The sequence below is a fragment of the Lepidochelys kempii genome, chromosome 7 (assembly GCF_965140285.1).
Source record: "Lepidochelys kempii isolate rLepKem1 chromosome 7, rLepKem1.hap1, whole genome shotgun sequence".
NCBI lineage: Eukaryota > Metazoa > Chordata > Testudines > Cheloniidae > Lepidochelys > Lepidochelys kempii.
Genome location: NC_136386.1, coordinates 36641845 through 36667589, shown reverse-complemented (window position 1 = coordinate 36667589; position 25745 = coordinate 36641845). Strand labels below are relative to the sequence as shown.

The 25745-nt window shown below is 37.9% G+C and overlaps 1 protein-coding gene and 1 long non-coding RNA gene across 14 annotated transcripts in view; one reads left to right on the top strand and one right to left on the bottom strand.

The window, feature by feature from the left end:
* The window catches only part of LOC144930725 (uncharacterized), a 131559-nt gene extending 121298 nt beyond the window's left edge, over positions 1 to 10261 (top strand). The window contains exon 4 of the long non-coding RNA XR_013636050.1: positions 7979 to 10261. This is a non-coding gene — a long non-coding RNA (uncharacterized LOC144930725). The remainder of the gene's footprint in view (positions 1 to 7978) is intronic.
* IQSEC1 (IQ motif and Sec7 domain ArfGEF 1) overlaps positions 1 to 25745 on the bottom strand; it is a 723214-nt gene that overhangs the window by 277447 nt on the left and 420022 nt on the right. For 7 of the 13 annotated variants that reach the window (XM_073352194.2, XM_073352208.2, XM_073352210.2 and 4 more), the window contains exon 3: positions 13579 to 13665. The exons of 2 other annotated variants lie outside the window; for them this stretch is intronic. In XM_073352194.2, the coding sequence (XP_073208295.1) occupies positions 13579 to 13665 (87 nt within the window). Of the gene's footprint in view, positions 1 to 5713; positions 5808 to 13578; positions 13666 to 23269; positions 23512 to 25745 lie in introns of those variants that run through there. 4 more of the 13 variants (XM_073352202.2, XM_073352207.2, XM_073352201.2 and 1 more) reach the window with 3 other exon arrangements.

Below are 25745 nucleotides of genomic sequence, written 5' to 3'. Positions count from 1 at the left end.
TTTTGCTATGAGCCTTTACCATACAAGACGGAGGAAAACAAATGAATAGATGCCCCATTTTCCTTCAGTCATTATCCTTCCCCACTGCCCCAGGCAATAACCCAAAGAGTAATCTCCTACAGAGATTTTCATTTAAGAATCTCAAAGCTATTTCAAGGATTGGTAAATATTATCATTCCCTATGTTACAGATGAGGAAACTGAAGAGCAGGGTGATTAAGTGACTCATTCAAAGCTATGGAGTGGTGGAATAGGGAGGATAAATTTAGCCCAGGCATAAACAGCCACAACTCCCATTGACTTCATTAGAAGTTGCGCCTACTTATGTCCCTACTAAATTTGATCATAGGTCTCCTGCTTCTCAGCTGCTGTACTCATCACAGCATGCTGCCTCCTTCTGATATATGCTAAGGATATTTCCCCTTCCCCCAGAACAGCTGATTAAAATAAGTCTGGAACTTTAAGATCATCCTGTATATCAACAGAGGTAAGAACTTCATTTCAGAGCAGAGGTTGAGTCTGTATCTTTGTCAGCAACCAGAAAAAACAAACTTCTAATATGACTCAGCTCAACAGGGTTGTTATTGTGTTAGATGATTCAGACTTTCTTTGCAGCTGTGTCTGCTTACAGATTTCCCCACCCAAACAACAGTACTTGCTATACTGGTGGCAATGCCCATTTTGCAAATTTTGGAGTATCCACAGATCGATTGAATCTGCCAGACATTCTTAAAGCTGCTTGTAAGGGAGACAAAGTTAACACGGACAAATCACTTGTAAATGAGGGCCTGATTCTCCTTTGATTTGTGACCATGTGCATGAGAAATAACTCCATTGGAGTAAATGGAGTTATGCTGGGGGTCCAAAATATTTGCTTCAAATCTTGTTACTGTTTCTACCCCAGCAGAATATGCCCAGTACAGGTTTCAAATAAGATTCCATTTAAGTATTTTGTACTGTTATCAACTTCATGAGTCAGAGGCACTTTCCTAAGGATAAATTCTATGTTAACTTAATAGGGGAAAGAGCCATATATAGCTGGCTAACACTGAAAACTGTTAAGACTGCAAACTGCATACGGTCAATAATATTAATAAACTAACACAGACTGTTAGCTTTCAGCAAAGAAAAGTTTATGGACCACAGTGGAAAACACATGCACATTTTGCCAGTTTATATGTCACTTCACTGTCTCCACATAAATAGCAAGTAATAAGTTCATAAAGGTGCAGGTTAACATACATTAATTCCTTTTTATTTGTGATTCACGCTTTCAAGAGACAGTAAAGCACGATGAGCAAATACTGTGAAAGCTTTGAAATGCACTGCCCCAGAGCTCCCTCTAGCAACCATTTGCACGAATCTTAGTGTCATGTAAAATCTATCTCTGTTGCTCATAAAAATATTCTTGATTAGAATACTCATAATATCTACACATCTAATAGCAAATAAAAGGTGCATTTTGTATTTCTATTACAGTGATTCGTAGTATTTTTCATGCCCTAGTATTTCTATACTTTGCAAACTTACATTTCCTAAACAATTTCAGCATTTGTAATGAAAAGATTAAAAGCAATGGTTAAGTGTGACTCACCAAAATGAGCACTTGAATGTAATATGAGCATGAAGCATTAAATAGCAATTTTCAAAACAATGAACAACTGAACCAAATGTGCATCTGTTTAATCTTTGTCTACACTGGAATGACAATGTCATATGTCATCAACACACTCCACAGCTTTAATCAACTTGGTTTACATAGTTTGAAAACTCTTTAGGACAGGTTTCAGAGTAGCAGCCGTGTTAGTCAGTATTTGCAAAAAGAAAAGGAGTACTTGTGGCACCTTAGAGACTAACCAATTTATTTGAGCATAAGTGAGCTCAAATAAGTGATGAAGTGAGCTGTAGCTCACAAAAGCTTATGCTCAAATAAATTGGTTAGTCTCTAAGGTGCCACAAGTACTCCTTTTCTTTAGGACAGGGACTTTCTGTGTGCAATGTGTGTATACAGTGCTTAGAACAATCAGGCCCCAATCCCTGACTCGGGCATCTAAGAACTACTTCAATACAACAAGGAATCCGGCCACCAAACTTCTTGTTGTTTTTGTGGATACAAACTAACATGGCTACCCCCTGATATGTCAATGCAAATAAAGATGATAATAATTTACATTTTAATTGGCACGTATTGGAATTACAGGTAATTTCCACGTATCTGTTTCAAGTAAGGGCCTTTCTCACCACAATGAAATTGAACTACTTATCTTTTGTGAACCTTGAGTTAGTTAAGATCTTGGGAAAATTTTAAAATGTTGATCTGATTCTATAATGACACCTATACGGAACTGTTTCTGCAAACAATCTCTCCATTTTAATAACTTTTTCAGTTAATTAATTCTTCTACTCATATAGTAGATAGTTATGCAATATTTAGATTTTCCTAATAATGAAAGTTATTTTAAGATACAGTCTACTTCTGGAACATAGGTTCTTCAATATGTCATGGTTTGGACTGCTCTCTGCTCCATCTAGTGGCATATAAAGTCCATGTTGTTCAAATATTCAGTAAAAATATGGACATCATTTTGAGTTGCTAAATAGAACAGTATGTCCTACAGTCAAAGAAATTGAAAGTTAACTTCATATCTGCACAAGGGAAATGAAAGTAAGCAGCAGTTGCAATGCATGCAAAGTACTGAAGGCTGTATGATGTATGTGCATTGTAACCAAAACCATCCAAAAAAGAAACATGACTAAAAGCTTAATATGATCACAAAGAAGCGCCTGTATTCAAAATGGAAAAATAAAAATGAGCCAGATCTTAATCAATACCAATTTGCAAGTGCCTAATAAAACATTTTCTATGTGAAAGCACCCAAGCGGTAGCTCTTCTTCAACGCTTAACGCAAGGGCACTCTGGAATGCATTCACACAAAATAAGTGAATAAACCATGAGAACAGCAGCTAAACGATTTCCCCCCAGTCTTCCATATCAAAGATGTATGTGTTATGGTCCATTTGTTGAACGATTCATTCATGCACAACTAGAGGCATCCTCCACACTCCCAACTATGGAAAGTATATAGAAATCAGAAGAAAAGGGAAAGACAGTTTTCAATGCAGCCCTTCCCTTCCATTTTATGACAATGTGCACCGATTAGGTCATCTGCTTAAAACTTGGATGAGGTAATTAGAAAAGAATTCTACCCAGTTCCAGTGCTGAAGTCTGAGATATACAGCACGTTTTATTTAGCTAGCCATTATTTATTTTAAAAGGAAAATGTGCACTTCTCCATATCTGACTTTCACTGCATCAGTGAAGGTCAGCTTTTCTGGTGCAGAACAATGCATGGTTTGAAGATAGCGTAGTTACTGACTTGAGAGTTTTGTAACCACTGAGGACACAAATTTTGCTTCTAACTGGAAAGGGCAAAATGCAGACAACACCAAGTGATCGTATTCTCTTTGCCACAGACAATAGCACAGATCTGCCTTCGACTGCCTTTTCTCATGAGAGGCATTATGAACTGTAACTACATTCAGGATGATGCTTTCTCTTCATTGCAAAAGGCCTGGCACCCAGAATGAATGCTTTTGGACTTTCATGTACATACGTCTTTCCTCTATTTTTCTTCAAAACAAACAAACAAATAAAATACAGACGCGAAGATCTGACAAATCCCTGCCTGTGGAAGAGAATAATTACTGTGCTTCAGATCAGTACACTGAGTGGAGAGAGGTAATTATTGTTTACGCTAGTGACAGAGATAAGCAAGTCAAAATAATACAAATCCCTACAGTTTCTAGCCAAGCGTAACAAGTCTGTGAGAAATTCCTGCCGAATTAATGGAAGAGATAAAAGGCTAAGAAAATGTCAGTGACATGCAGACATTTTAATGTTCTACTCTGCCTAACATGGTAAACATGAGAACACTGATACATCTGTATCAAAAAGGATAAATCCTTTAAACAACAGTTTCAGCATACATGATCTGCAAATTCCTCATAGAGAATGAATGCCCATTAATGCCACTGTTATGCCATATGATTGGGATCCACATGAATCAGATGCATTCAATCCCCAAATGTAGGCTCAAGCCATATAGTGCTCTCAATCTGCACACACAGATTGAGGGTAGTGTAAAACCTCTTACAAATGGACAAACAGTACCAGGGTTTGCATTCCTTAAGGCCAAATTCTTCCCCAGGTATGTGACACATGTATCTGGGGCATGGTCATGAAGTAATCTAAAGAATGGCATGACATGGGGTAACTGGGAGAAAAATTGAGGAGCAGGCAGTCAAAAACTGCCCCAAAGAGCAAATTTCCTATTTTCTGTCCTCCAAATGAACAGGCACATTTTGGGCCATTACTGGACCTTGAATTGTGTATAGTGTGGAACAAGAGAAGAATATGATGACCCTTACCCTGCCTTGTCTCAGTCTGCTTCCTTCCCTGATCCTACTGGTCCCAATCCTTTCCATCCCCTGTCCTTACAACCACATATAATTAAGACAAAACATCAACTCTTTTGCAAGCCTTTCATCTTGCCCTCCGCCCCCATCCTCTAACTCCATTTAAATCCCCAGTAGTTCATATCCTTTAGAATTATATCTTGTGGTGTGATAGACCTAACGCCAAAGTAGCCCCTCTCCCAAGAACAATTTCTTCAGCAATTTTCTGCTCCCCACTAACCCTGATTGGGAACCATATGAAACTGAGGTGCATTCAATCCCAAAATGTGGGGTTGCTCTATTATAGGACCTTTATTTCCCAGAATATCTTTCTGAGTCTGGCCCTTTAAGTTCAGCAGAGCCAAACAGCTGCAGCCCTCAAACGGTCATTTGCAGGTGGTATGTTCTAGTTCCATCCCTCTTTTCCACCTACCAAGTACCTGTTGGGTTTCAGGAATTCGGAGCTCTTGGATGCACATGGGCAGTTCACATTCACTGTAGTGGGAGCTACATAACCATCCACGGACATATCTGGGCCTTTACATGATACTGTATATAGCTTAGAGAAAGATGCACTTATTCAGTTGGGTGTGTTTATCAATGCCTAATACAGAATATGACTCTTTCACAAACATTTAAATATACAATTGGTAGATTTACAGACTTTTAAAAAACATTGAGAAATGCAGCTGTTCAAAGCCTAGGCAAATATGGTTCTGCAGCTACAGTACCCATCTGGCAGAATCACCGGAATAGTCAGACGACACCTACAGTAGTAGAAAAGCAGTTGAACCTAAGTCCCAGGTTCGAACATCCCTAAATACTGGTCACATTTAGATTTGGATCTGCACTATGCAGCTAAAGCCCAATTTTGAAATATGCATTCAAGACTGTTCCAAAAGGCTTAATGCAATACATGTTCAGAGAGAACAAAAATCCATTTGAAAGAAAATAAATCACATTAGTTAGCACATCTACTGCCTATAAGAAATCATTATGACTGCATGTGATAACAAAATGCACAGTACGCTGGGAGATTTATGGCACTGTTTATTTTGGTTCAAAATATATTGTGCATTTTACATTTTTGTTTACATTCCATATGCATTTTAATCAGTTGGCACAGAAAGAGTGAGCCGTGAAAGCTTGGAGAAGAAAGTGCAGAGTGGAAGTTACCAGGCATTCTGAGTAAATTTAAATTCGATGTAAACCAGAATCTTTAGTGTCTCCATGCAAGTTAGTATCAGTCCCATACACACCAGCAAGAGAAAGAAGAGGAGGGAGATGGAATATACAGATGTGGCCCTCTGACTGCCCACTTAGCGACCCAGAGCTTCTCTGTTATCTTGAGGATGGACTACTAGACCCAGAAGGTGGACAACAGAACTGGTGGAGAACATTATCTTCCCTGCCAAGGTGGGCAAAAAAGAAGAGAGAGAGAGAGAGAGAGAGGAACAGAATCACAAGGGAACAACATTTAGGAGAATTAAGCTACAATATTTAAAAACAGTACAGCCAATCTATAAGCAATGGAAGGTAGCCCAGTTGCAAGGCTCATAAGAATCTTTGAGAGAATATACATGGTGCTTAATTCTGAGCCTCATTTTCAGTAGATTTCATGCAATAATCAAAAGACAGCACAGACCCAGGTTAATGTTTATGGCAGTAAAGACTGTATGAGGTGGAAAGCTTTGTATAAAAGTGCCTAGCTACTTTTTAGAAGGGTGATTTCTATTTTTACCACTAGAAAAATGATTTCAAATATTCAAAGTGTACAATTCACTGAATTTCTCACTCTGCCCCAATCTATTGTAGGATAAAGGTCCTTGGTTTTAACTGATCAAAGAGACAGACTCCATGAGGACTTCCAACTGTATTTAATTGAAAATATAGGAGAGGAGGCATAATTTTTTCAAATGGTGATTTACGCATAGAAGTATTTCTTACAAATTTGGGCTGTACTCCTTTTTCTTTTAAGCTAGGTAGAACTCTGCTTTCAGAGTTGCCAGCATCATGAATAGTGCTACAAATCAGAAGTTACATATGCTATTAAATTACAAAAGCAATCTGGAATACCTACATCTGTAATGCTATATTGTACTCTATGGTGGGAGGAAGTAGAGGAAGGGATGCCAGCTTATCAGGAAGCTTGCACAATGTCACTTCTTTACCAGTAACACCACCACCAGTGGCCATTTTCTTTAACTATATAGCAGGCTAAAGAAGAAGGATGGAAAGGAATATAATGAAGGAAGGAAAACAAGAAAATCTAAAGACAAAGAGTAGCTCTTATGATAATCTACCAATTGATTTTAACAGTGTATTGGCTGTGAATGTGTAGATTACAGTTTTTCCATATCTAGGTCTTGTAGGTCAGAAGGTGGAGAAATTGAAAGTATTATTCTGTTTTTATACTAGCTTTTCTGTGCAACTTGGCAATATAAACAGAATGAAAATTATATGGCACTGAAATCTCTTATTACCAAATATATTGTTTGATTGATTCTTCGGATCTCTGTTTGGAATTGCTATATTTCTCTCAGGAGCCATCAAAATTATGAACTTCTGCTCCAGTTTGCATGAGTCGTGTCATTTTTATCATTCTGATCAGTCTGAAATAATATGGTCTGGCATTAACTTGGAATTTTAAACAAGAAAATCATAACACTTAAAAATGTGTTAAAAAGTCATAGTTAGCAAATTGCTATTTTGTTGGAATGAAGATACCTTCCCAACAACTGCTGGTGTTTTGTGAAGCCTTAATAAGCTGTCATTTTAGCCACTCAGTGTATTCTGGGAAATGTAGCTCATTGGACACATCTGTATCTGTGATGGACTTTTGGCTGGAAAACCACATCAGGACACCCTCACTAGTAGATTGTGGAGTTGGGAGGCTCCCTGAAAGACATAGCATTCTAGGACCAAAAGACATTTCTATGTGAGATTTTACAGAGGAGTTTGGGGTATTTTCTCTGAGACTAGGATACATTGTGCTTTTGTTGAATGAGGGAAGTGAATCTGAGGGCAGAAAAAGCTATTTTAACCTGAAAAAATTAGTAAAGTTTCACTTGCAGGAATCTAACAAAAATTGATTTTTCCCTGATTGTGCTGACTGTGCAAATATTTCACAGAACACTTGGAGAAACTGATTGTGAAAAAGAAACCTGCTACTTATACATCAACAGCTAACAGCTAGGCATTTGGTTTATTATTGGAGGGTGGATTTCCTTATTAACCATTACTGTAATATTTGGCTACACGGATTACTACTGGCACAGGCAAAAAGGATGAGCATGATCAAACATTCTGCTATATTTGATGCAGTGGATTGTTACACATTAGCCAACGTTGCTGGTTAAAACTGAAAAATTCTGTATTGAATTTCAGAATAAGTACGGAATTGTCAGAAGAATAATTTTACCTCACAGAGGTGCTGATTAAACATTATGCAGGCAGAGAGTGCAAGAAAATCATGGGGTTTCTTTGGTACTATAACATCCTTTGCAATATCTTTTTGTTTTCAGAGGCATCACTGGGGAAAAAAAAGACAAGAAAAGGAAATCTCCAGTTTCAAGAGTTTAGAAAACATCTTTGGATATGACAAGGCATTTAGTTTGAAAATATCAGTAATGAAAGCTGAAGAGGGTAGATGGAGGAGTATGGTTGGGAGCTGTTATTTCATGCACAATAAAACAAAGAAATAGTATTCATATGAAGAAACAGATCAGATCAAATGGAATTCAGCCTTTCAAACAGTTATTTCAATGTCTTTCAAGCATTAATGTTAAACAAATCTGTCCAGTTGTAGTAATATGTAAATGCTTATATACACACATATGCACATATAGTACAAATATGTATATAGAGGTATATTTTCTACACACACACTCTTTCTCTCCCGGTTATCCTCCTATTTGCACTCAACCATCACAGCTTCAGTACTGATCAGATAGATGTAAGGCTCTGTGTTTGTCACGGAGGTTGCGGAAGTCATGGATTCCTGCGACCTCCGTGACTTCTGCAGCAGCTGGTGCGGCTGACCCCAGGGCCGCCCAAGCAGCTGGCCCTGGGGCCACCTGCTTGAATGGCCCTGGGGACAGCCACACTGGCCGCTGCTGGAGTGGCTTTGAAGCCAGCTGCTTGGATGGCCCCACAGCCAGTTGCATCAGCCACTGCTGTGGTGGCCCTGGGCAGCGGCCAATGTGGCTGGCTCCAGGGACCACCTGAGCAGCAGTCCTCGGGGCGGCGGGAGGAGCCACAGCTCAGGGGCTCCCGACAGCAATCCCGGAGTGGCTGGAGCAGCAGCTGGCCTCGGGCTTCCCCACAGCATTGGCTGCAGTGGCAGCAGTCTCTCGGGGCTTTCCCCTCCTGCACCTGGAGCGGTGGCAGGCCCCCGTGATATTTTGTTTTTTTGCCCATGACCAGTCCATGTCTTTTACTAAAAATACCCGTGATTAAATCTTAGCCTTAATCATATGTACAGAAGCTTGAGCATCCTGAGCAATAACATGTGCATTAAGTAATTACATCCAACAGACCTGGAAGTCCCTCCTTTTACATGAATAGAGTGGCAGGCTGAATCCACAGCTTGTGAAGGCAGCCATTTAAAGATCGAATTCAGTGACAGTGCAAACAGTCATGTAAGTTGAATGGTAAAATTACATACAGCAATTTTGCAGCCAGTGGCTGTACAAAATCAATGTAAGTTACACCACATTTAAATGGTGTAAATGGTGACCACATTTAGCTCTGGCATAGTGGCTCAGTTCCCAAATGAAGCCTGCTTACAGCAGGGCTGAATTTGAAATTTGACTTGTAATGCTGGGAAAAGCGTGTTCCCCTTCAAACAAGGGGTAGACTGCATTATTTTAGACCCTCTATTATTTATTTTGCCTGCCAGTCTCACCCGTCCAGGTAGGTACTTCACCTCCCCAGGAGGTGGTAGCTATGTCAACAGGAGAAGCCCTCCCATCGACACAGCACTGCCTACACTGGGTGTTAGGTCAATATTACTGTGTCACTCAGGGGTCTAGGTTTTCCACACCCCTGAGTGATGACGTTATACCAACATACATTTGTTGTGCAGACCAGGGCTTAGTGATAACGCTTCTTAGCTAAATAACGATAAATAATAATGTAGTACTTAGCTATTCCATAAATTACATTACTTTGCCATTTACACTCAAATTTACATAATCCACTGATGGATTTTGGGCAGACTTCTATGGAAACTGTACCCTCTTAACTGTAGGGTGCATCTGGTTTTAAACCTCTCTCCCATTCTCTGCTAAATCAAATGATTGTTGCTATTATTGCACAGCAGGTTGTTAACTATTCAAACTGTATTCTGTTTACAATCTGTTTCTTAGAATGAATGAAAAAAGGACAAAGATGCAAGGTGTAGGGGCTAATTTCTACACAAAGAGACAAGCAACGAGCTGGAGTTGGCATCATGTATTAGCTTACTGTGATTTCTCTTTTTTATATTTCAAAAATTTAAGAAACCTCTTGTATTATTACAGTGTACATTGAACAATGTAAAAATGAGCAAGCAAGAAATTACTGCAATAGTTACAGTTATTAAAAATGCATTATTTCCTTATTAACAATTCAAAACAGATGCCAAGGATCATCTTGGCTAGAAATAAAACTGCTGGAGTGAATAAAAGATCCAGCAATTAGCTAACAGCAAATCAGAGATGCTCCAGATTTTACTGTAGTGCACTCATTAATTGTTTCTCTTTCAAAGCAAATTTCACTTCTAATTCTGAGGTACAAAATTAATCCCTTTGTGTATTTTCTAAATAAAGCCGAAAACCTAAAATTAGAATTAACCATCCATTCTTAGTTTTTGTTTTCTTTCCAGTAGTTTGCATTATTAATAAAAATTGAAAGATTTAAGGCTACACTGAATGTTATTGAAATATATGCAAATGTAGGGCCCAATTTGTAAATGTTCTAAAGGCTGAGCTTCCACTATCATCAATGGGAGTTCCGTGTAGAGAGCACTTACAAGATCAGGGTTGTAGTTTGCATACTACTTATTGAATAAACTGTATTTATATGGATATTACATTATAATTTCATACATCCAGAAGCAACATCTACAACAACTAATTACTTGGGGCCAGATTCTGATAGCCTTACTCACAATGAAGGGATATCAGAATCTGGCCCTTAATTCAAGTCTCAGATAACTTTGGATTTAGAGGTAAGCTACTAGTTGATTTTTCAGTTCAGGGCTTGAATCGAAAAATCTGAAAAAAATTGTTTCATGTTGACCAGAAACAGAAAATTCTCCGTTTTTCTTGCTGAATTGGATGGGTGGGTGGGGAGGAATTCAGGTCAAAATTCAGGTTTCATTTGGTCCAAAACAATTCTTTTTTCTTTTTTCTTGTTTTCATTTAGTTTTCGGGTGTTCTTTAAACCTTAACAAAAAATGTAGCTAAATTTGAAAACGATACGTCATTTTGAAATGAAAAGTCACAACAGTTTGTTTTAAGAATGTTGAAATGAAATGTTGAGATTTTTTCAGTGTTTTTCCCCCCCCTCATTTTTCTCATTTGAAACTATTCACTGAATTCAAGCCGAATTCACATTTCAGTCAACTCAAAACTGCATTTTTCAGCAAAAGGCTGTTCATCCAAACATTTTGCCCAGTTCTACGTGGAATCAATTGAGACACTGCTACTAGCCCTGAGTGTGGGGTGGCCCAGAATTCCATCTGCCAAGGAAGAACCCTGGGAAGGAATTGTGACTCATAGTCCCCTTGGCTCCTTCCTGGGGAAGGACTGCTTTGCTACAGATAGGATACAGCACACTTCCAACTTTAGCCAATGGGGCTGGCTGGGTGTAGCATGTTGAAGGGGTAGGCAAAGCTCCATTCACTCTCCACCCCACCCTACCTACTTTCTCACAGTAGAATCAGGGGAGAGGGGAGAGTTGCAGCCCTACAGAGCATGCATTCTTCCTGTGCCTGGAACCATAATCCACCATGCAGGCCATGCAGGGGGCTGGGCTTACATGAATTAACTCCTCTGCACACTAAGAGTCAACCTTGCCTTTAATGTTCTAGGATGGGGTATTCTAAAGAACTCAGAGTTGGCCTAACTCTGCTTCCAATAAGCCAATGGTAAAACTCCTTGGGCCAGATCATCAGCTGGTGTAAATTGTGAGAACTTCTTGACTTCAGCTGAGCTATGATAATTTACACAAGTTGAGAGTCTGACCCCTTGACTTCAGTGAAAACAGTATTAGGTCAACAGTGAGTGCTTTTGAATACCCCATCCCTCATAGTTCTAAAATGTACATGTTATAAGATTGCTTTAGAGTCCTATGACGTAACCTACATTTTCTGTACTTTGCTATACAATATTAATAAACTAAAATTTAATTGTGTATTGTTTTCCAGTATTTTTAAAAAATGATTGAAATAAAAAAATATTCTAATCATATCAATTATGTTTAATACAGGTGATCAAAATATTTGAGTAGAAAAAATACATTAGAAAAATGTGTGATAAAAATACCACCTAGCCCTTAACATCAGTAGGAGGACAGTGTCATTATCCTAATTTTCCCAATGGGGAAACTGAGGCACAGGAGATGAAGTAATTTAAGATTATCCAGTAGCCCTATGGCAGACATGGGAATAGAAGCCAGTGCAGTGCTCTACACACTGCGCAACACTGCCTCCGTATAAAAATGTGTATTTTAAAACCAAAAACATGAATTAGGTTAAGCTACAGATCTAAGGGACTTTAAATACGCAATGACATGTGGGTATAAATTAATTATAAACAACAACAGAAATGGCAATAGCATTCCAATACTACTGTTGCTGGTAAATAACCCACTTCTAGAAAGTTATCCAAACAGGGCCAAGAAACTAAAACGTCTGTGGCCTTCATATCTGTTCATTTAACACAAAGGAAAATTAAAAACTCATGAAGAAATAAGAGGGGGGAACCTGCACATTGTCAGGACACTGGTCAGCACCGGATGAGGTTCAGAGTCATTATTTACAACTGGATTATAGATTTCCACTGCCAAACATGGAGTGAGGATACTGCTGATGAAAAGAAGCCAACATGAGGAGAGATGGATGGAGACTGAAAATGTGAAAGATGGAAAGCACCCAACACATGCATGATCAGGGATAACTAACATGTGGAACAGAGAAAATAACAAAATGTGTTTATGCATTTACAGATTTAGGATTCGTTGCTGGCTTTCTTCTTTCCTTATTACCAACGCAAGGTGAGCAGAGGGTTTTTCAGCACATACTTCTAATATTTTGGTACAAGTATTATTCATGAGCTGGCAATTACCACTAGCTAATTTGATAGTAGAAGTTAAATAAAAGACAAGCTGTCTACTGCATGCACAATTTCTTAATAATTTCCGTATGTTTAAATACCTTAGATGACTTGCCCTATTGTATTTCTATAAAGGTCACTGGAGTAACTCACTGCTTCTACAAATTTTCTGCTGGGGGTGTATAATATTCACTGTCTACACTCAAACAGAATTTCAGAATTAAATTCTACATCTAGAATCTGCAACAGTTAGCTGTACTGTAGGGCATTGTTCAATCCATGCAGGGCATGATCCTGCCAAGTGCTTCCTATGATGTTCTGAATGTTCTAATGCCACTGAGTTAAAAAGGAATGGAGAGTGCTCAGCATCTTGCAGGATCAGGTCCTTACTCCCTGGAGAGCTAGACATGTGTCTTATTTTACACACAATAAGAAAGTATTCTGGAGCAAAGAGGTTCACATTCTTTTTACTGTAAATTAGGGGATAAAGGGAGAATTAAATGATTTAATACATTTGTGTTGTGAGAATAAAATGTTTTTCTTTCTCACAGGGAGTCTAGGGAGACTTGCTGCCTATGATTTATAAAGATAACTTCACTCTCTGTCATTCAGCAGTACTTGAGAGAAATCAATAGACACAGGACTGTCCTACTGGATTTAAAATGTATTCAATATAAAATCTAATTTGATTTTATCTAATGCTGCGTGATGCTTTACATCAAACTGAGAATCATTTGATCATATAAGATTATAAAACCAGATCTCTCTTTAATAACAGTAGATGGGTGGACCATATCTACTCTTACCTGTACTCTGAATGTGTGGCAGGGACAGTTAGCTGGGTATGGTACAATGGTGCTGGACAGCAAAACTGGTGCAGAGTATTTATAGACCTACGACACAAGGAAAAACACAAAGTCAAAACACCAAGTGTCTAGAAAGGGGCTTTTTAGGAAAAGGTAGGTACTAATAGGTATGTTTGAAACTTTCCATAAGTTTGAATGAAATTTGAAGTAGTACAACTGTCAACTCTGATTCCCAGAAAATAAAGGGGAATAGTCCCAAACTTATGTATACATCAAGAATGATTATGATGAATTATTGCAACAAAGAGAAATTTTGTTGCAAAGAACAAAACAAAACAAGAAAAAGGTGCTAATTTATGACTTTATGTTTTTGCCTTGTCATGCGGAACAACAGAAGCAAAGATAATGGAGGTTAAGGGTTAAAATTCCTGCAGAAATATAAAATTTCAAATATGTGAATTACTCTGCACCAGTCAAGCTGTTTTATTGCTATTTGTATTACAAGAGTATTTACCAACATGAGGAGGAGAATGGGATGCATATGTAAATAAATGAACATAATACCTTTAAACTCTCTCAAGGCCCAGCCGCTATAAATAAATGGCACCATACTGCTTTGTAAGTCTGATAATTTAACTTACTGCATGTGAGTTGACATTTGAATTAAAAGAAAAAGTTCCTGAAATCAGTAATATAGATAAGTTATGGCCACATGTTCAAAATTAAGTCCTAATTTCACAATAAAAACCAAACATTTTGCATTTCATAACTCTTTATTAATAATAATTACTACTACTACGGATGAGTACAGTTAACCTAGTAAAATCACAGCTAAGAAAAAGGTACAAGGCAACACAAAATGCCACACCTGAAGAAAAATGTGAACAATCTATAAATGATGCACAGCAGTGCTCTTCAATATTTAGTATTTGTCTAGGGAAGCATTAAACAAATTATTTAGTGCAGGAAGTATTGCATGACGAAACAAGCAAATCAAATTTCCTGAAAACAGCATTCTGGAAACTAGATAAAAATAATGAAAAGTCAAACCAATATTTCATATCTCCTGCAGCATCTACATGGAGAAGAAGATGTGCCTGCTAAACAGATATTCTTCCTCCAATTTATTTTAAAAAATAAAACATAAACTATTTATGATTTTTTGAAATATAAGTCATTTCTGGCCTTCATTTCTTTTGCTCACAGCATGCTCCTGAGTGTCACAAAAGGATTGCCTTTTTTTTTTTAAAGGCTCCCTGTGTTTATAGAGAGTCCTCTGAGGTCATCCTCTTATCAGATCAAAAGGAGTAGTTAAGCAGAAAAAATGCCACACAGTCTTTCTTCAGAAAGAAAGGAGTCAGGCACTAATCCTTTAAAGATGAAGGTCGAGTCGCTCTGATCCCTGCTGCCAACAATTGTGTCAGCAACTTCAAGGCCAAGGTGAGTGAGTTTTCCCTGATTAAGGATGGCAATTGATGGTTTCTCCCAAAAGAACTTGACCCTTGGGAAAGAAATAAAAACATTCATCAAACAACCACCATGTGTGTATTTGAAGAATATCAAGTGCTGTGGGAGGATGTTTTTCCATCGTGGCATAGTTGTTAATTGATAGCAACTTCACAAACAACTCACAATGGAAAAGAGGATGGAGAGATTGGGGGAGGAGGAGAGGGCATTCCTGGAGAAAATGGTTATTAAAAGGGACACATCAAAAAGCAGTAAAAAAAAAAAAGAAAATCTTATTTTTTTACAAGTAAAACATGGGTTTATTAGAGGAAGTGAGCTTCATGCTTCACAGTGCAAGCATGGAGTGTTGCACATATCATTTGCAAGCCCAATCCTTACAGTCTGACTGCGGGGCAGCAATGCAGATGGTCAAACATGTGGTGGAGGAGTGCACAACTAGAAGATTGGAGGGTGGACTTCAACACCTTGCAGCTGTTGATGACGCAGCAGTCAGGTGGCTGAACAATCTAGATATTGACTTGTGATGCAAAAAAGAGAGAGAGAATTGCAAGGTAAAACGTAATAGTCAGTATAGGGAGTCTGACCCTGTATTGTTGAGAGCACTGCTATATGGCCATCAAATTTCTCCAATCTAGAAGCAAAGCCAAGGCCAAAGAGGGAAACCAAAGAAGGACATGTGTGCTAAGTGCCCCCTTCACATGCAGAGGTCTGTGCTCATTAACTCCATATCTTTTCAGACACATCCATTCTCCACCCTGCCAATATCTTACTCTTGAGAGTAAGGGAGTAAGGCTTTGGACTTTGTTCTGCTCAGCACAGAGGATTGGGCTTTGGGCATGAGGCTTTGAACTTTGTTCTGCTCAGCGCAGAGGATTTTGCACACTGCTTACTCATAAACAGCTTCTGTTGACGCTTCTGGCAGAAAAAGAAAAACAAAAAACAACCACCACCCAAAGTACTTGCCCCACTTTGGCTTCCTCCTGCTCCAATAGTTCCAACTGTATTGACAGGATTTTTTTCCTTATGCTCTCTGTGCTTCAGTTTCCCCATCTGCAAAGGGGGTTAATATTATCGTCTACTATCAAGAGGTTTTGGAGGCAGTATATGTTTGTTAAGTGCTTTGAGATTCTCATATGAAAGGTGCATTGTAAAGGCAAAACACAATTATTGTATACAGTGTATAGGTGGCGCCTGTCGATCAGGTAATAACCATATTGAGATCACATAAAATCAGAGCGAAGAGGTATTTAACAGCTGAATGGAAAGCATGGTATTGTGGTAGTCCCCCATCAGCTGTCCCGAGATGAAACCGTAACAAACTGCAGAGTTGGAATTCAGACATTCTGAATTTTAATTACAGATGAAACCAAGTTGCAGTGTTCAGATACAGATTTATATCTCCACTTTCCAAGGCCTCAGGATGTTAAGATCCATATTTCTATTCCAATTCATTTACACCCATAGAGGCAATCATGAAGTTCAGAGTCAGATCCAAAGTTCTGGCTTGTTGGATACAGGGATTTGATTTAAACCCATCTCTAGTTCTGAAGGACTGACACCATTCCAATTCATTCTGAGATCCGATACCATGAGCCCAAGTCTGATCCCCTGACTCCAGTTTTACCTAATGGAACTTCATGTTTCATTGGGATAAGTGAAATCGGAATCAGACCCCGTATGCCTTCAACCAATCGCTGTAGCATCTATTTTTTCCTCCATACATTACTGTTTATAGCAGTCCAAGTAATAGTCATTTGAATATGTAAATTATGAAGTCAGAAAATGTAAGTTTTACAGTAATTCAACCCTTTCCATAGACTTTTGAAATAAATTTGTATCTGAAATAAAGTCTGTGATACAGTTTCTAAAAAGTAATGCCCAAAATGACATCTGAACACATTTGAATACTTTGAGTTTTTAATCACCTTCCCCCTCATCTGTCTGCAGAATCTAAAATGTTTAGCCTTATTAAGTTTGACTTATTAAACTCCAATCTATGGTCTTCAAAGCTCTATTAGAGAGTTGATCGAAGATATAAATACAGCATGGGTACCTCAGCACTGACTCAAGATAATGCTTAAAGATTGACAGATGCTTATCCTACCAATTTCATTTTCTAAGATGTTTTTGTAACATTCCAATAGGTGCCATACAATTCTTTTTAATTCTAGTCAATTTTTTTCAGATCTCCACAAATTCCCAAGATTCCTTTGAACTGAAAGCTTTGCTTGTCACCTAAAATATATATATTCTTTTACAGATCTCTCCTTCAAACAGACCTCCCAAATAGTAAAAATATTTCTTCTCAGAATAGTATTATTATAAGAGATGAGCCAATGTTGCAAAGCTTGGATACAATTTCAAACTTAGCCAAAACTTGCAAAAGGTTTAAATCTGAGGTTTTGGCTCAAGCCCATCTCTATAAATTCCCAGTACGCTGATTGTAAATGAATTCTCATACAGGATACCTTCGTATTTCACTGTGACATTAACCAGATGCCCACTCTCACCATTAATTTCTATATTGGCACTGGAATCTTCGCTTCAATCTACAGAGAACATATAGAGAAATAGATTCGCAGAACATCATTTTAACTTTAACTGCAGGCAGATGATGCGGTGTCATCTCTTTCAGATCCCCCAGTGTTTGCTGTGAAAACTCCTTTGTTTAGTAGACTCTCAAATGTTAGAATACAACATTAAACTGGAGGAAATCCAGGGTATTAGCTCTAAATTGCTTATGCTTTGATGAGCTATTTTCTTCCCTTACTTTCAAAGTAAACCATCTCTGCAAGATATTGAATATCTTCTTGCCCGTCGTAACAGGGTGACAAGGTAATTTTGTCAAACGGCACTATTAGCAAGTGTTGGTACCCTGCAAGGATATGCTAACTGATTCCTGCTGACAGACTGGAGCAGGTCTGGCCTGTTTACTCCACCTGGGACAGGAGGGAGGTGAGAGTAGCTCTTTGGTTAGTAAGAATTAAGGTCTGGGACAGAACTTGTTCTCTGCAGGGAAACTCTAGAAGTAGCTCAGCTTTGAGAGAAAGTTGAAGATATGTTTTCCAGAGATTGTTTGGTGATTATTTGAAATACCAATACAGACAAACCACAGGACGAATGTTAACTGTCAAGTATACAAAGTGTATGTAGACCATATTCAGAGAGCAGGTGGGAAATTCAACCACTTACATACCTTTTCTTGCACTTATAAAGTGTGTTTTATTTTTGTTTCAGTTATCGCTACTACTCCTATAAGTACTGTAAGAAAACCAATACAATTACATCATTGTTAATCATTGTGATGGCCTTGCATATTTCTTTCCAGCAAAATTATCAGCTACCACATATGGGTAGAAGAGACCATTGGTTTAATGTCTCATTCCACGGAGGACCTAATAAACAGTGGGAGTTACTCAGGTACTTGGTACTGTACTGTAGTATTAACACTCAGCATAAAGTCCAAGTCTGGTTGGGAAACGTATTCTTATAAAGACAGTCTTTGTGGAAGAGTGCCCTCTTTTCTGAAATTGGGTCCATCAGGTGGGTTTGGTCATCTTTTACATGGCAATATTACTGTATGCAATTTATTAATTGCTTTGGACTGCTCTATTCCTAATATTCTTGCTATTCTTAGGGGATATCTTGCTATTCAGAAACTCTCCCCCACTGACTCAATGCAAAGGACCAGCAAAAGACTTATGCACCACTTAAATCCGAATTTTGTGCTGGCCCTCTGCACAGAGGCGAATTTCACCTAGTCAATGTTCTATTCAAGGGTACAAGGACAGACTGCAATTGTTTTGGCAGCAAGGACCTCCCTTTCACTGTGTGAGCTCTTTCCCCACAATATATTTTGCAATTTGACTCCACTTTGGATGTTATATCTACACTGAAAATCTTTTTATTAATTTAGCTTTTTGTAACTTACTCGATTTTATGTCCAGCAATAATTTTCTCAATACATATCCCAATAGCCTCTTAGTCCTCTCATTTCTTTAGTTTTACAAGATGCTTTTCAGTACATAGCTGCCCAGACATATACTTGCAGGAAGAAAATGAGACATCTGGTGGCAAATAGGTGTCGACACAAGTAGCACTATATACCATGCTTTCTGTTTATCCTGAGCAATGAATCAGAACGACTCCCCCCACCCCCCACCCCGTGATCTCACATTAGTGATGCAGGGCTAGGATCTGCAAATATTGTAATTTGACATTTTGACTTAAAAGAAAAAAAGCAGCACTGCCATATGCTGTGGCTCAGTTCTTTGGTACAAAAGAGCATGGTGGTCATATAGAAGAATTAAAAACATTTAAGGATAACACATATTTAAATAAAAATGAAGATAATTCCATTGAATCTCATGAATATGGGCTAAATCCTTTGGTCTTTACCTTGTCCTTTGCATTCTAAACCCCTACTAAATTCAACAGTAATTGTGCCTACAAAAGGACTAAGAACTACACAATTTTTGCCCTATTACCAGTATGGTCAAACACCCCCACTGTGTGTGAGTCTTACAGGATATATACAGAATAATGGCTTGGTTTTCTTTAAGATCAGTTCCCCTTCCTCCTCTTTTTCCTCTATTTCCCACCCAAATGTCAGTAGCTAGAAATTATCACCTTTTTAAAAGCACTGGTAAGTAAGCTATTAGTGCTCCTACACTTTAACACAGTGGCCCTAAAATAAATCACCAGCTACTCTCCTGGAAGACTAAGATCATTGACTTTATAAAACATTTTAATTTATACCAGCATAGTAACCATGGAGTATGCCTTCTATTTTGTAGCATCCTAGTAAGTATAGCACTTACTTTATACATTATGGCTATAAAAAGCAGTTCTTCCAAACAATATTTATGTCAAGTAAACACACAAAAAATTCCTTGTAAAATATATACATCAAGAGGTGCTATTTTTATATATTAATCCACAGTACAGCTTGTAGGAAATTAATTAGGTTGAATTTAATTAAGAATAGTAATGTGTAGCTACCTATACTTTGGAGCATTCAATTCCCTTCACAAGTTTGATTAAGAAGATCTATTCTTAAAGGTCTGGCTACAATAATCAATTTACAGCACAAAGGAAATTATTTTCTATTGATTTTTTTCATACAAAACTGTATCCCAGAGTTAAATGATGCAGTTTCAAAGCTAAAATTAATCAGAAGAGCCTAGAAAGAGAAAAATGAAGTAGCATAGGAAAGGGAGAATAAATGCTGTTAGAGAAGATCAGAAAATTTGTGGAGGGAGGAAGAAATAATATTTTCTACATTTCTGACTTCATTAACATACTATCAGAATTTCCTAAGATAGCAGGGATCTTGTTGCACACAAATATTTTATATAGCATATTTGTCATTTTACATTGTTTCAGTCTATACTAAAAACATAGAAACCAAATGTGCCAGCAGCAAGACTGATGAATTTCTAGTCTAATATTCAAAGGGGAGGAAAAAACAGTAATGAGGAAAGAGAGAGACAGAGAGAGAGAGAGAGTGAGCAAATGAAGGGGAGAGAGCTTTACAGCAAGGCAAAGATTATTTCCTAATACCATTGTGGAATGACATATGTTCCACTCAGTGTAGTATTTATAAACATAGTAATTCTACTAAATCATACATTCAGGTTGATTTTGATCTGAAAAGACTGAGAAGAAGGAATTTAGGTTTCTAAATTTGATATTTACAAATGCAGTATTCTGAAAGGAGGAAACAGTGTTTATGAATGGCTGTGTTATCTGTCTTTAGAAACAGAACATGTTTATTTACAGCATTATTTGAAACCTTAATATCTACTGCATGTAGATTAACATTTGTGCATATCCACTCGTTTTAATTTACCACAGTGTTAGATATTTGATATATTATCACAAGAAATAGCTCATCAGTTAAAAAGACAAGTACACAGATCATGAATGTATAACACTACAGAAAAATATTTCTGAAATACCTAGGTTTACAATATTTCTTTATACAGATCTCTATGCATCTAATTTCTCTTAACCAAGTTAAAATTGCAGTTGCAGAAGAAGTGACAGGTCAGGTCTTGCTTCCTACAGTAAATGCTGTCATATGTATGGGGGAACGTTAGAAAAACAAGCAGTAATGGAGGGAGATAAATTGCCATTTGGTTCTATAAACGAGACCGCAATGCCACTGTCAAAGGAAGTAATCTTTTGAGTTAAATGCTCTTCACTAATACTGAATGACCTCCAATTTTTTTATGGTGGGAAAACATGAACTCCAACTCAGTTGCAATAAGAAAAGGAGGACTTGTGGCACCTTAGAGACTAACAAATTTATTTGAGCATAAGCTTTCGTGAGCGACAGCGAAGTGAGCTGTCGCTCACGAAAGCTTATGCTCAAATAAATTTGTTAGTCTCTAAGGTGCCACAAGTCCTCCTTTTCTTTTTGCGAATACAGACTAACACGGCTGCTACTCTGAAACCTGTCAGTTGCAATAGTAATCATGATGAGATTAGTAACAAAGCAGCCAACAAAAACTTGCCAAATCTACATTCTTAATATAAAATTACCTGTATAGTGGAGCAATTGACTATTATAACAATTGGCAAAAAATAATCCCTTTACAGTACAAGAATAACTTACTACAGAACTCTACTACATTGCATACTGAGGGACAAATCATCTACACACACATTGGCTTTCTAGTTGACACGAGCTATGCACTAAAATAAACGCTGTCCTGTTATAGACAGTAATGAAAACCAGAAACCCCAAAACCAAACACACAAATGGAATCCAGTACACAGAGTGTTTCTCCCTTTTTAACTTGGTATAAACACCAACATTTAGGAGCGAATCCACGTTGATGACGACAACCTATTATCTGAGTTCACTTTTCTCACCTGAACCTCCTTGTGTGTAACTGAACACAACAGATCAAAGCTCAGCCTAATTTTAGAATATTTACATAGATTCTCTCACCCACCATATCCCACTGCCACTCACACACACAGAGAAGGAAAATTTAGGGACAGGTTCTTTACTAATGTTGAGTGTCACCTTATTCTTGAGTAGTTGATTTTAATAGCACTACTCGTGAAATAGGTATTACTGAACATGAATAAAGGTATCAGAATGTGGACAGTTTGAGGTTGATGTTATTGAAATTGTTGAGACTGAGGCTAGAAATGGCTGTTCTGGCATTCACCTTAGGGTGCTTTGATCAAATTAAATTTAGTCCTAGGAGGAGAGAATCTTTAAATGGAAATGATGAACGCAAGTAGTGGGCACAGTCCTTATTAATTATTATGGATTAGAAGTGAACCACTGGTGTTCATAGCAAATTAAAACAGAGAACTGGGTTATGCACTTGCATCAGTTTTCTTTTGATTTTGGGCTGTGGTGGGATGACACATTGGTGTGGTACTATGGTGTGTTTGGCAGCAAGCTTGAGAGTCAAAGCCCATTCGATCCTTCAAAACACACATGAATAAAATCGCCTTATGCGGTTTCCATACCCACTTAGATTGTGTAATGCCACAAGTATATGCAAACTTTAACATCCTTCACCCTTGGCTACAAGTGTACGAGCACTTAGCTCTTCAACCACAGGTGACAACTCATGCGAAGAGCTGCTACACTGCATTAAATGAATGAAACATTAAATGCGAGCTGTGTTGCCTGCAATACTCTTGCTAATATTATGTATATCATATGAACTGATTCCCAAGCATTTACGGCATCATTAGGGTATGAGAAAACAACATACATATGATACTCATGAAGCACAGAATGAGATAATTTTATATATCATCGAGGTCACATTGTCTACGATGGTACACCATTTCCTAGAATAAGTAGTGTATTTAAATGACAGTGTACATTTTAATAAAACAAAGCATTAAAACAAGATGAAAGATATATTTCAATTCCTGTGATAGACCCTATTCTGAGAATTCTGTGCTCCTTCCTTTCTGTTTAGAATATCTCATTTTTCTCACACTGCTAACTGTAGAATAGGTGTTTTATAAAAATACGCTGGATTACTTTTATTTCTGCTGCTCTACAAGCATCCGTTGTCTGTACCATTCTAAAATGCACATCAGTAATCTGCCAAAGAGGTAACACCCAAAAAATGGTTCATGGCAAGAAACTGATCACTACTCATATTTCTGTCTCAAAAAGTCTGGAATCCTTAATCCAGATGTCAGAGACCAGAGGACAGATGAAAAAGGAAAAAGTACTCACAAATAACACCTTCTGCAAGCCATCCTCAAATGTGTTGTGGGTTTGTTTTTTCCCCTCTTGTTTCGAGCAATTGGAAGTAGAACAGGTCACTCTTGTAACAAGCAAAAAAAAAAAAAATTACATTCACTGCCTTTGCATGCTCATTCAAGCTTGACCACGGAAGAATAACACAGCAAAGTGAGCCTGTGATGTAACCAGCATCAAACACTGCATCAGATGAACCCGCAGGCTGTAAGGGGTTATATTTTGCAAAGCCAAAAGGTTCTTCCCAAGGAGAAGGATTAGCAAATATGTAAGCCACCAGTGCGGTTTTCACAATCTTTGCTTTCTGCTTCCAGTGAAAACCTCCATGTATTATTCATCTACAACATTAAAAAAAATGCTTCCTTATGGGTTATTCAGCTCGATATTTCAGGAGCAACTGATGTAGTTTTAGAATACACCATCTCTCTATGAACACTGTAGTACAGTCCAAATCAGAAAAAAGGCCATTGGTCCTTTTATCTCCATGGTAACAGCAGCATCTGTGGAGGCAAACCGTACTCCCTCTTCACTGCAAAGTCAATTTATAGTCACATACTATGATAGGAACTGATAAGGCAGCAAGGCTAATCAACAACCAGGGGAAACATGAACAGAAACAGAGGATTAGTTTTAGGCTCTTGGTTCAACAACAGACTATTCTTCCAAACTGAGTATTATCCCAAAATGAAGAAATAAATGCATGAACTGGTCCTTTGACCCAGCATGGTTTGTTAATATATGAACTCCACAGGGCAGCTGACAGCATATGTTAATACAGGTATACTATGTAAACAGGCATCTTGCTTGCTCTTCAGTCAGCCATTGTATGCTGTTAAAATGTTCTTATGGCAGATGACAGTGAAACAAAGTTCTTTTATACAGAAAATTACAGATAAGCTATTAATTAACCACGATCTTTTACTCTCTGATGCTCTTCCCAGTGACTTGCCGTCATTTGTACTAATAGCGGTGGCACAGAGTGCTGGCGCTGAACACATTTTTTCCATCACACCAGTGCAGATTGTGCAAAAACTTGATGCTGCACTTCCTCTGTCCGAACAGGACCAACACTGCCTCTTCCCCAGAGCAATACTCAGTCTGGAATTTAGAGACCGGATGGGTCACTCAACCTTCTTACAATTTGTTCAGTGTCTACCATGTCTCCAAATGACAACCCTCACCCCATTTTTAGAGCTAGATGCTCAGTTCTCACATAATGACAATAGCCAAGCTGGCTCCTTCGGTTGATGAATCACTATAATAGCCGTCTGTTCATATTATTAAGTTAAATATATATAAAGACAGTCTAATGAGGGCAGCTCATCAGCTGTCATCCAGTGATCGGTTCAAGACTGTTCCACAGCCTGGAAATATTACAGCAGGCTAAGAGAGTGAGAAGGTCGTTAACCAAATTCTCCTTATCACAGCAATACCTGTTAAGTTCAACAGGCAATTGAGATGCTTGAGGCCAGGTAGCTGCTGCTAAATTTCATAATTTTTGGAAATGAAAAATTGTTGAAGCAGAAATCTCTCTCAAAAGAGGATGTTCTTGATCAGTTTCTGATTAGCACAGCGCAGAGTGTTATGGGTTGCAGGATAGTACATGTGGGAATACTATCAGCTGGTTACTATGAATCAGGTAAGTTTAAAGCTGAGGGTTTATTTATCTGACATAGTTCTTGTCAGTTCTTTCCTGTACCTTCATGCTAGGCTAAACATTAAGGTTAGGATCTTGTTTTACAGATACATTGTATGTTTCATAATTTTATTTTCTGTTAATGTTAACAGAATAAAAAGACATTTTATGGTTATTTATAAAACTTTGCTGACTTTAGGAGAGATACACATGTGTAAAGATACACCGTAGAAGTGATGCTACCTCACACATCACACAGCAGGGTTAATCACAGACTCTGATCCTGCATTGCAGTCCATGCCGGGGCCCAAGAGTTGGAGCCTGCAACTCCTATACATGCAAGCAATCTGACAGACTTCAGTTCTGCAAGTCATGCAAGTTGCATGACTTTCACACGAAGTAAGACCGACTAAAATGGATAGTGAATGATTGTAAATATATTGAATGTGGCCTATAAGTACATATATATTATACTCTAAAAATAATCAGTGTTCCATCCAATAAAGCCTTTTCATTCAGATACTACATTACTCTACATTATAATGAATCAACACCTAAGGGAAAGTAAAATTAAATATTTTCTTTCTTTAATCTCTCTTTCTAGGAGATTCTAATATCACAAATTAGTTTAGTATCTAGTATTTTTGTGGCTACACCAACATTTTCCATCATTTGCCCTTAACTGATACCCATTTATTATGAAGGAGCAGAATAAAATGGAAGCATGTTGATACCAAAGCAAACAAATGTATGAAAAACCATCTCAAGTTGTTTCCAAAAAGGTTTTTGATAATCTGGGGGTAAAGATGGAATGAA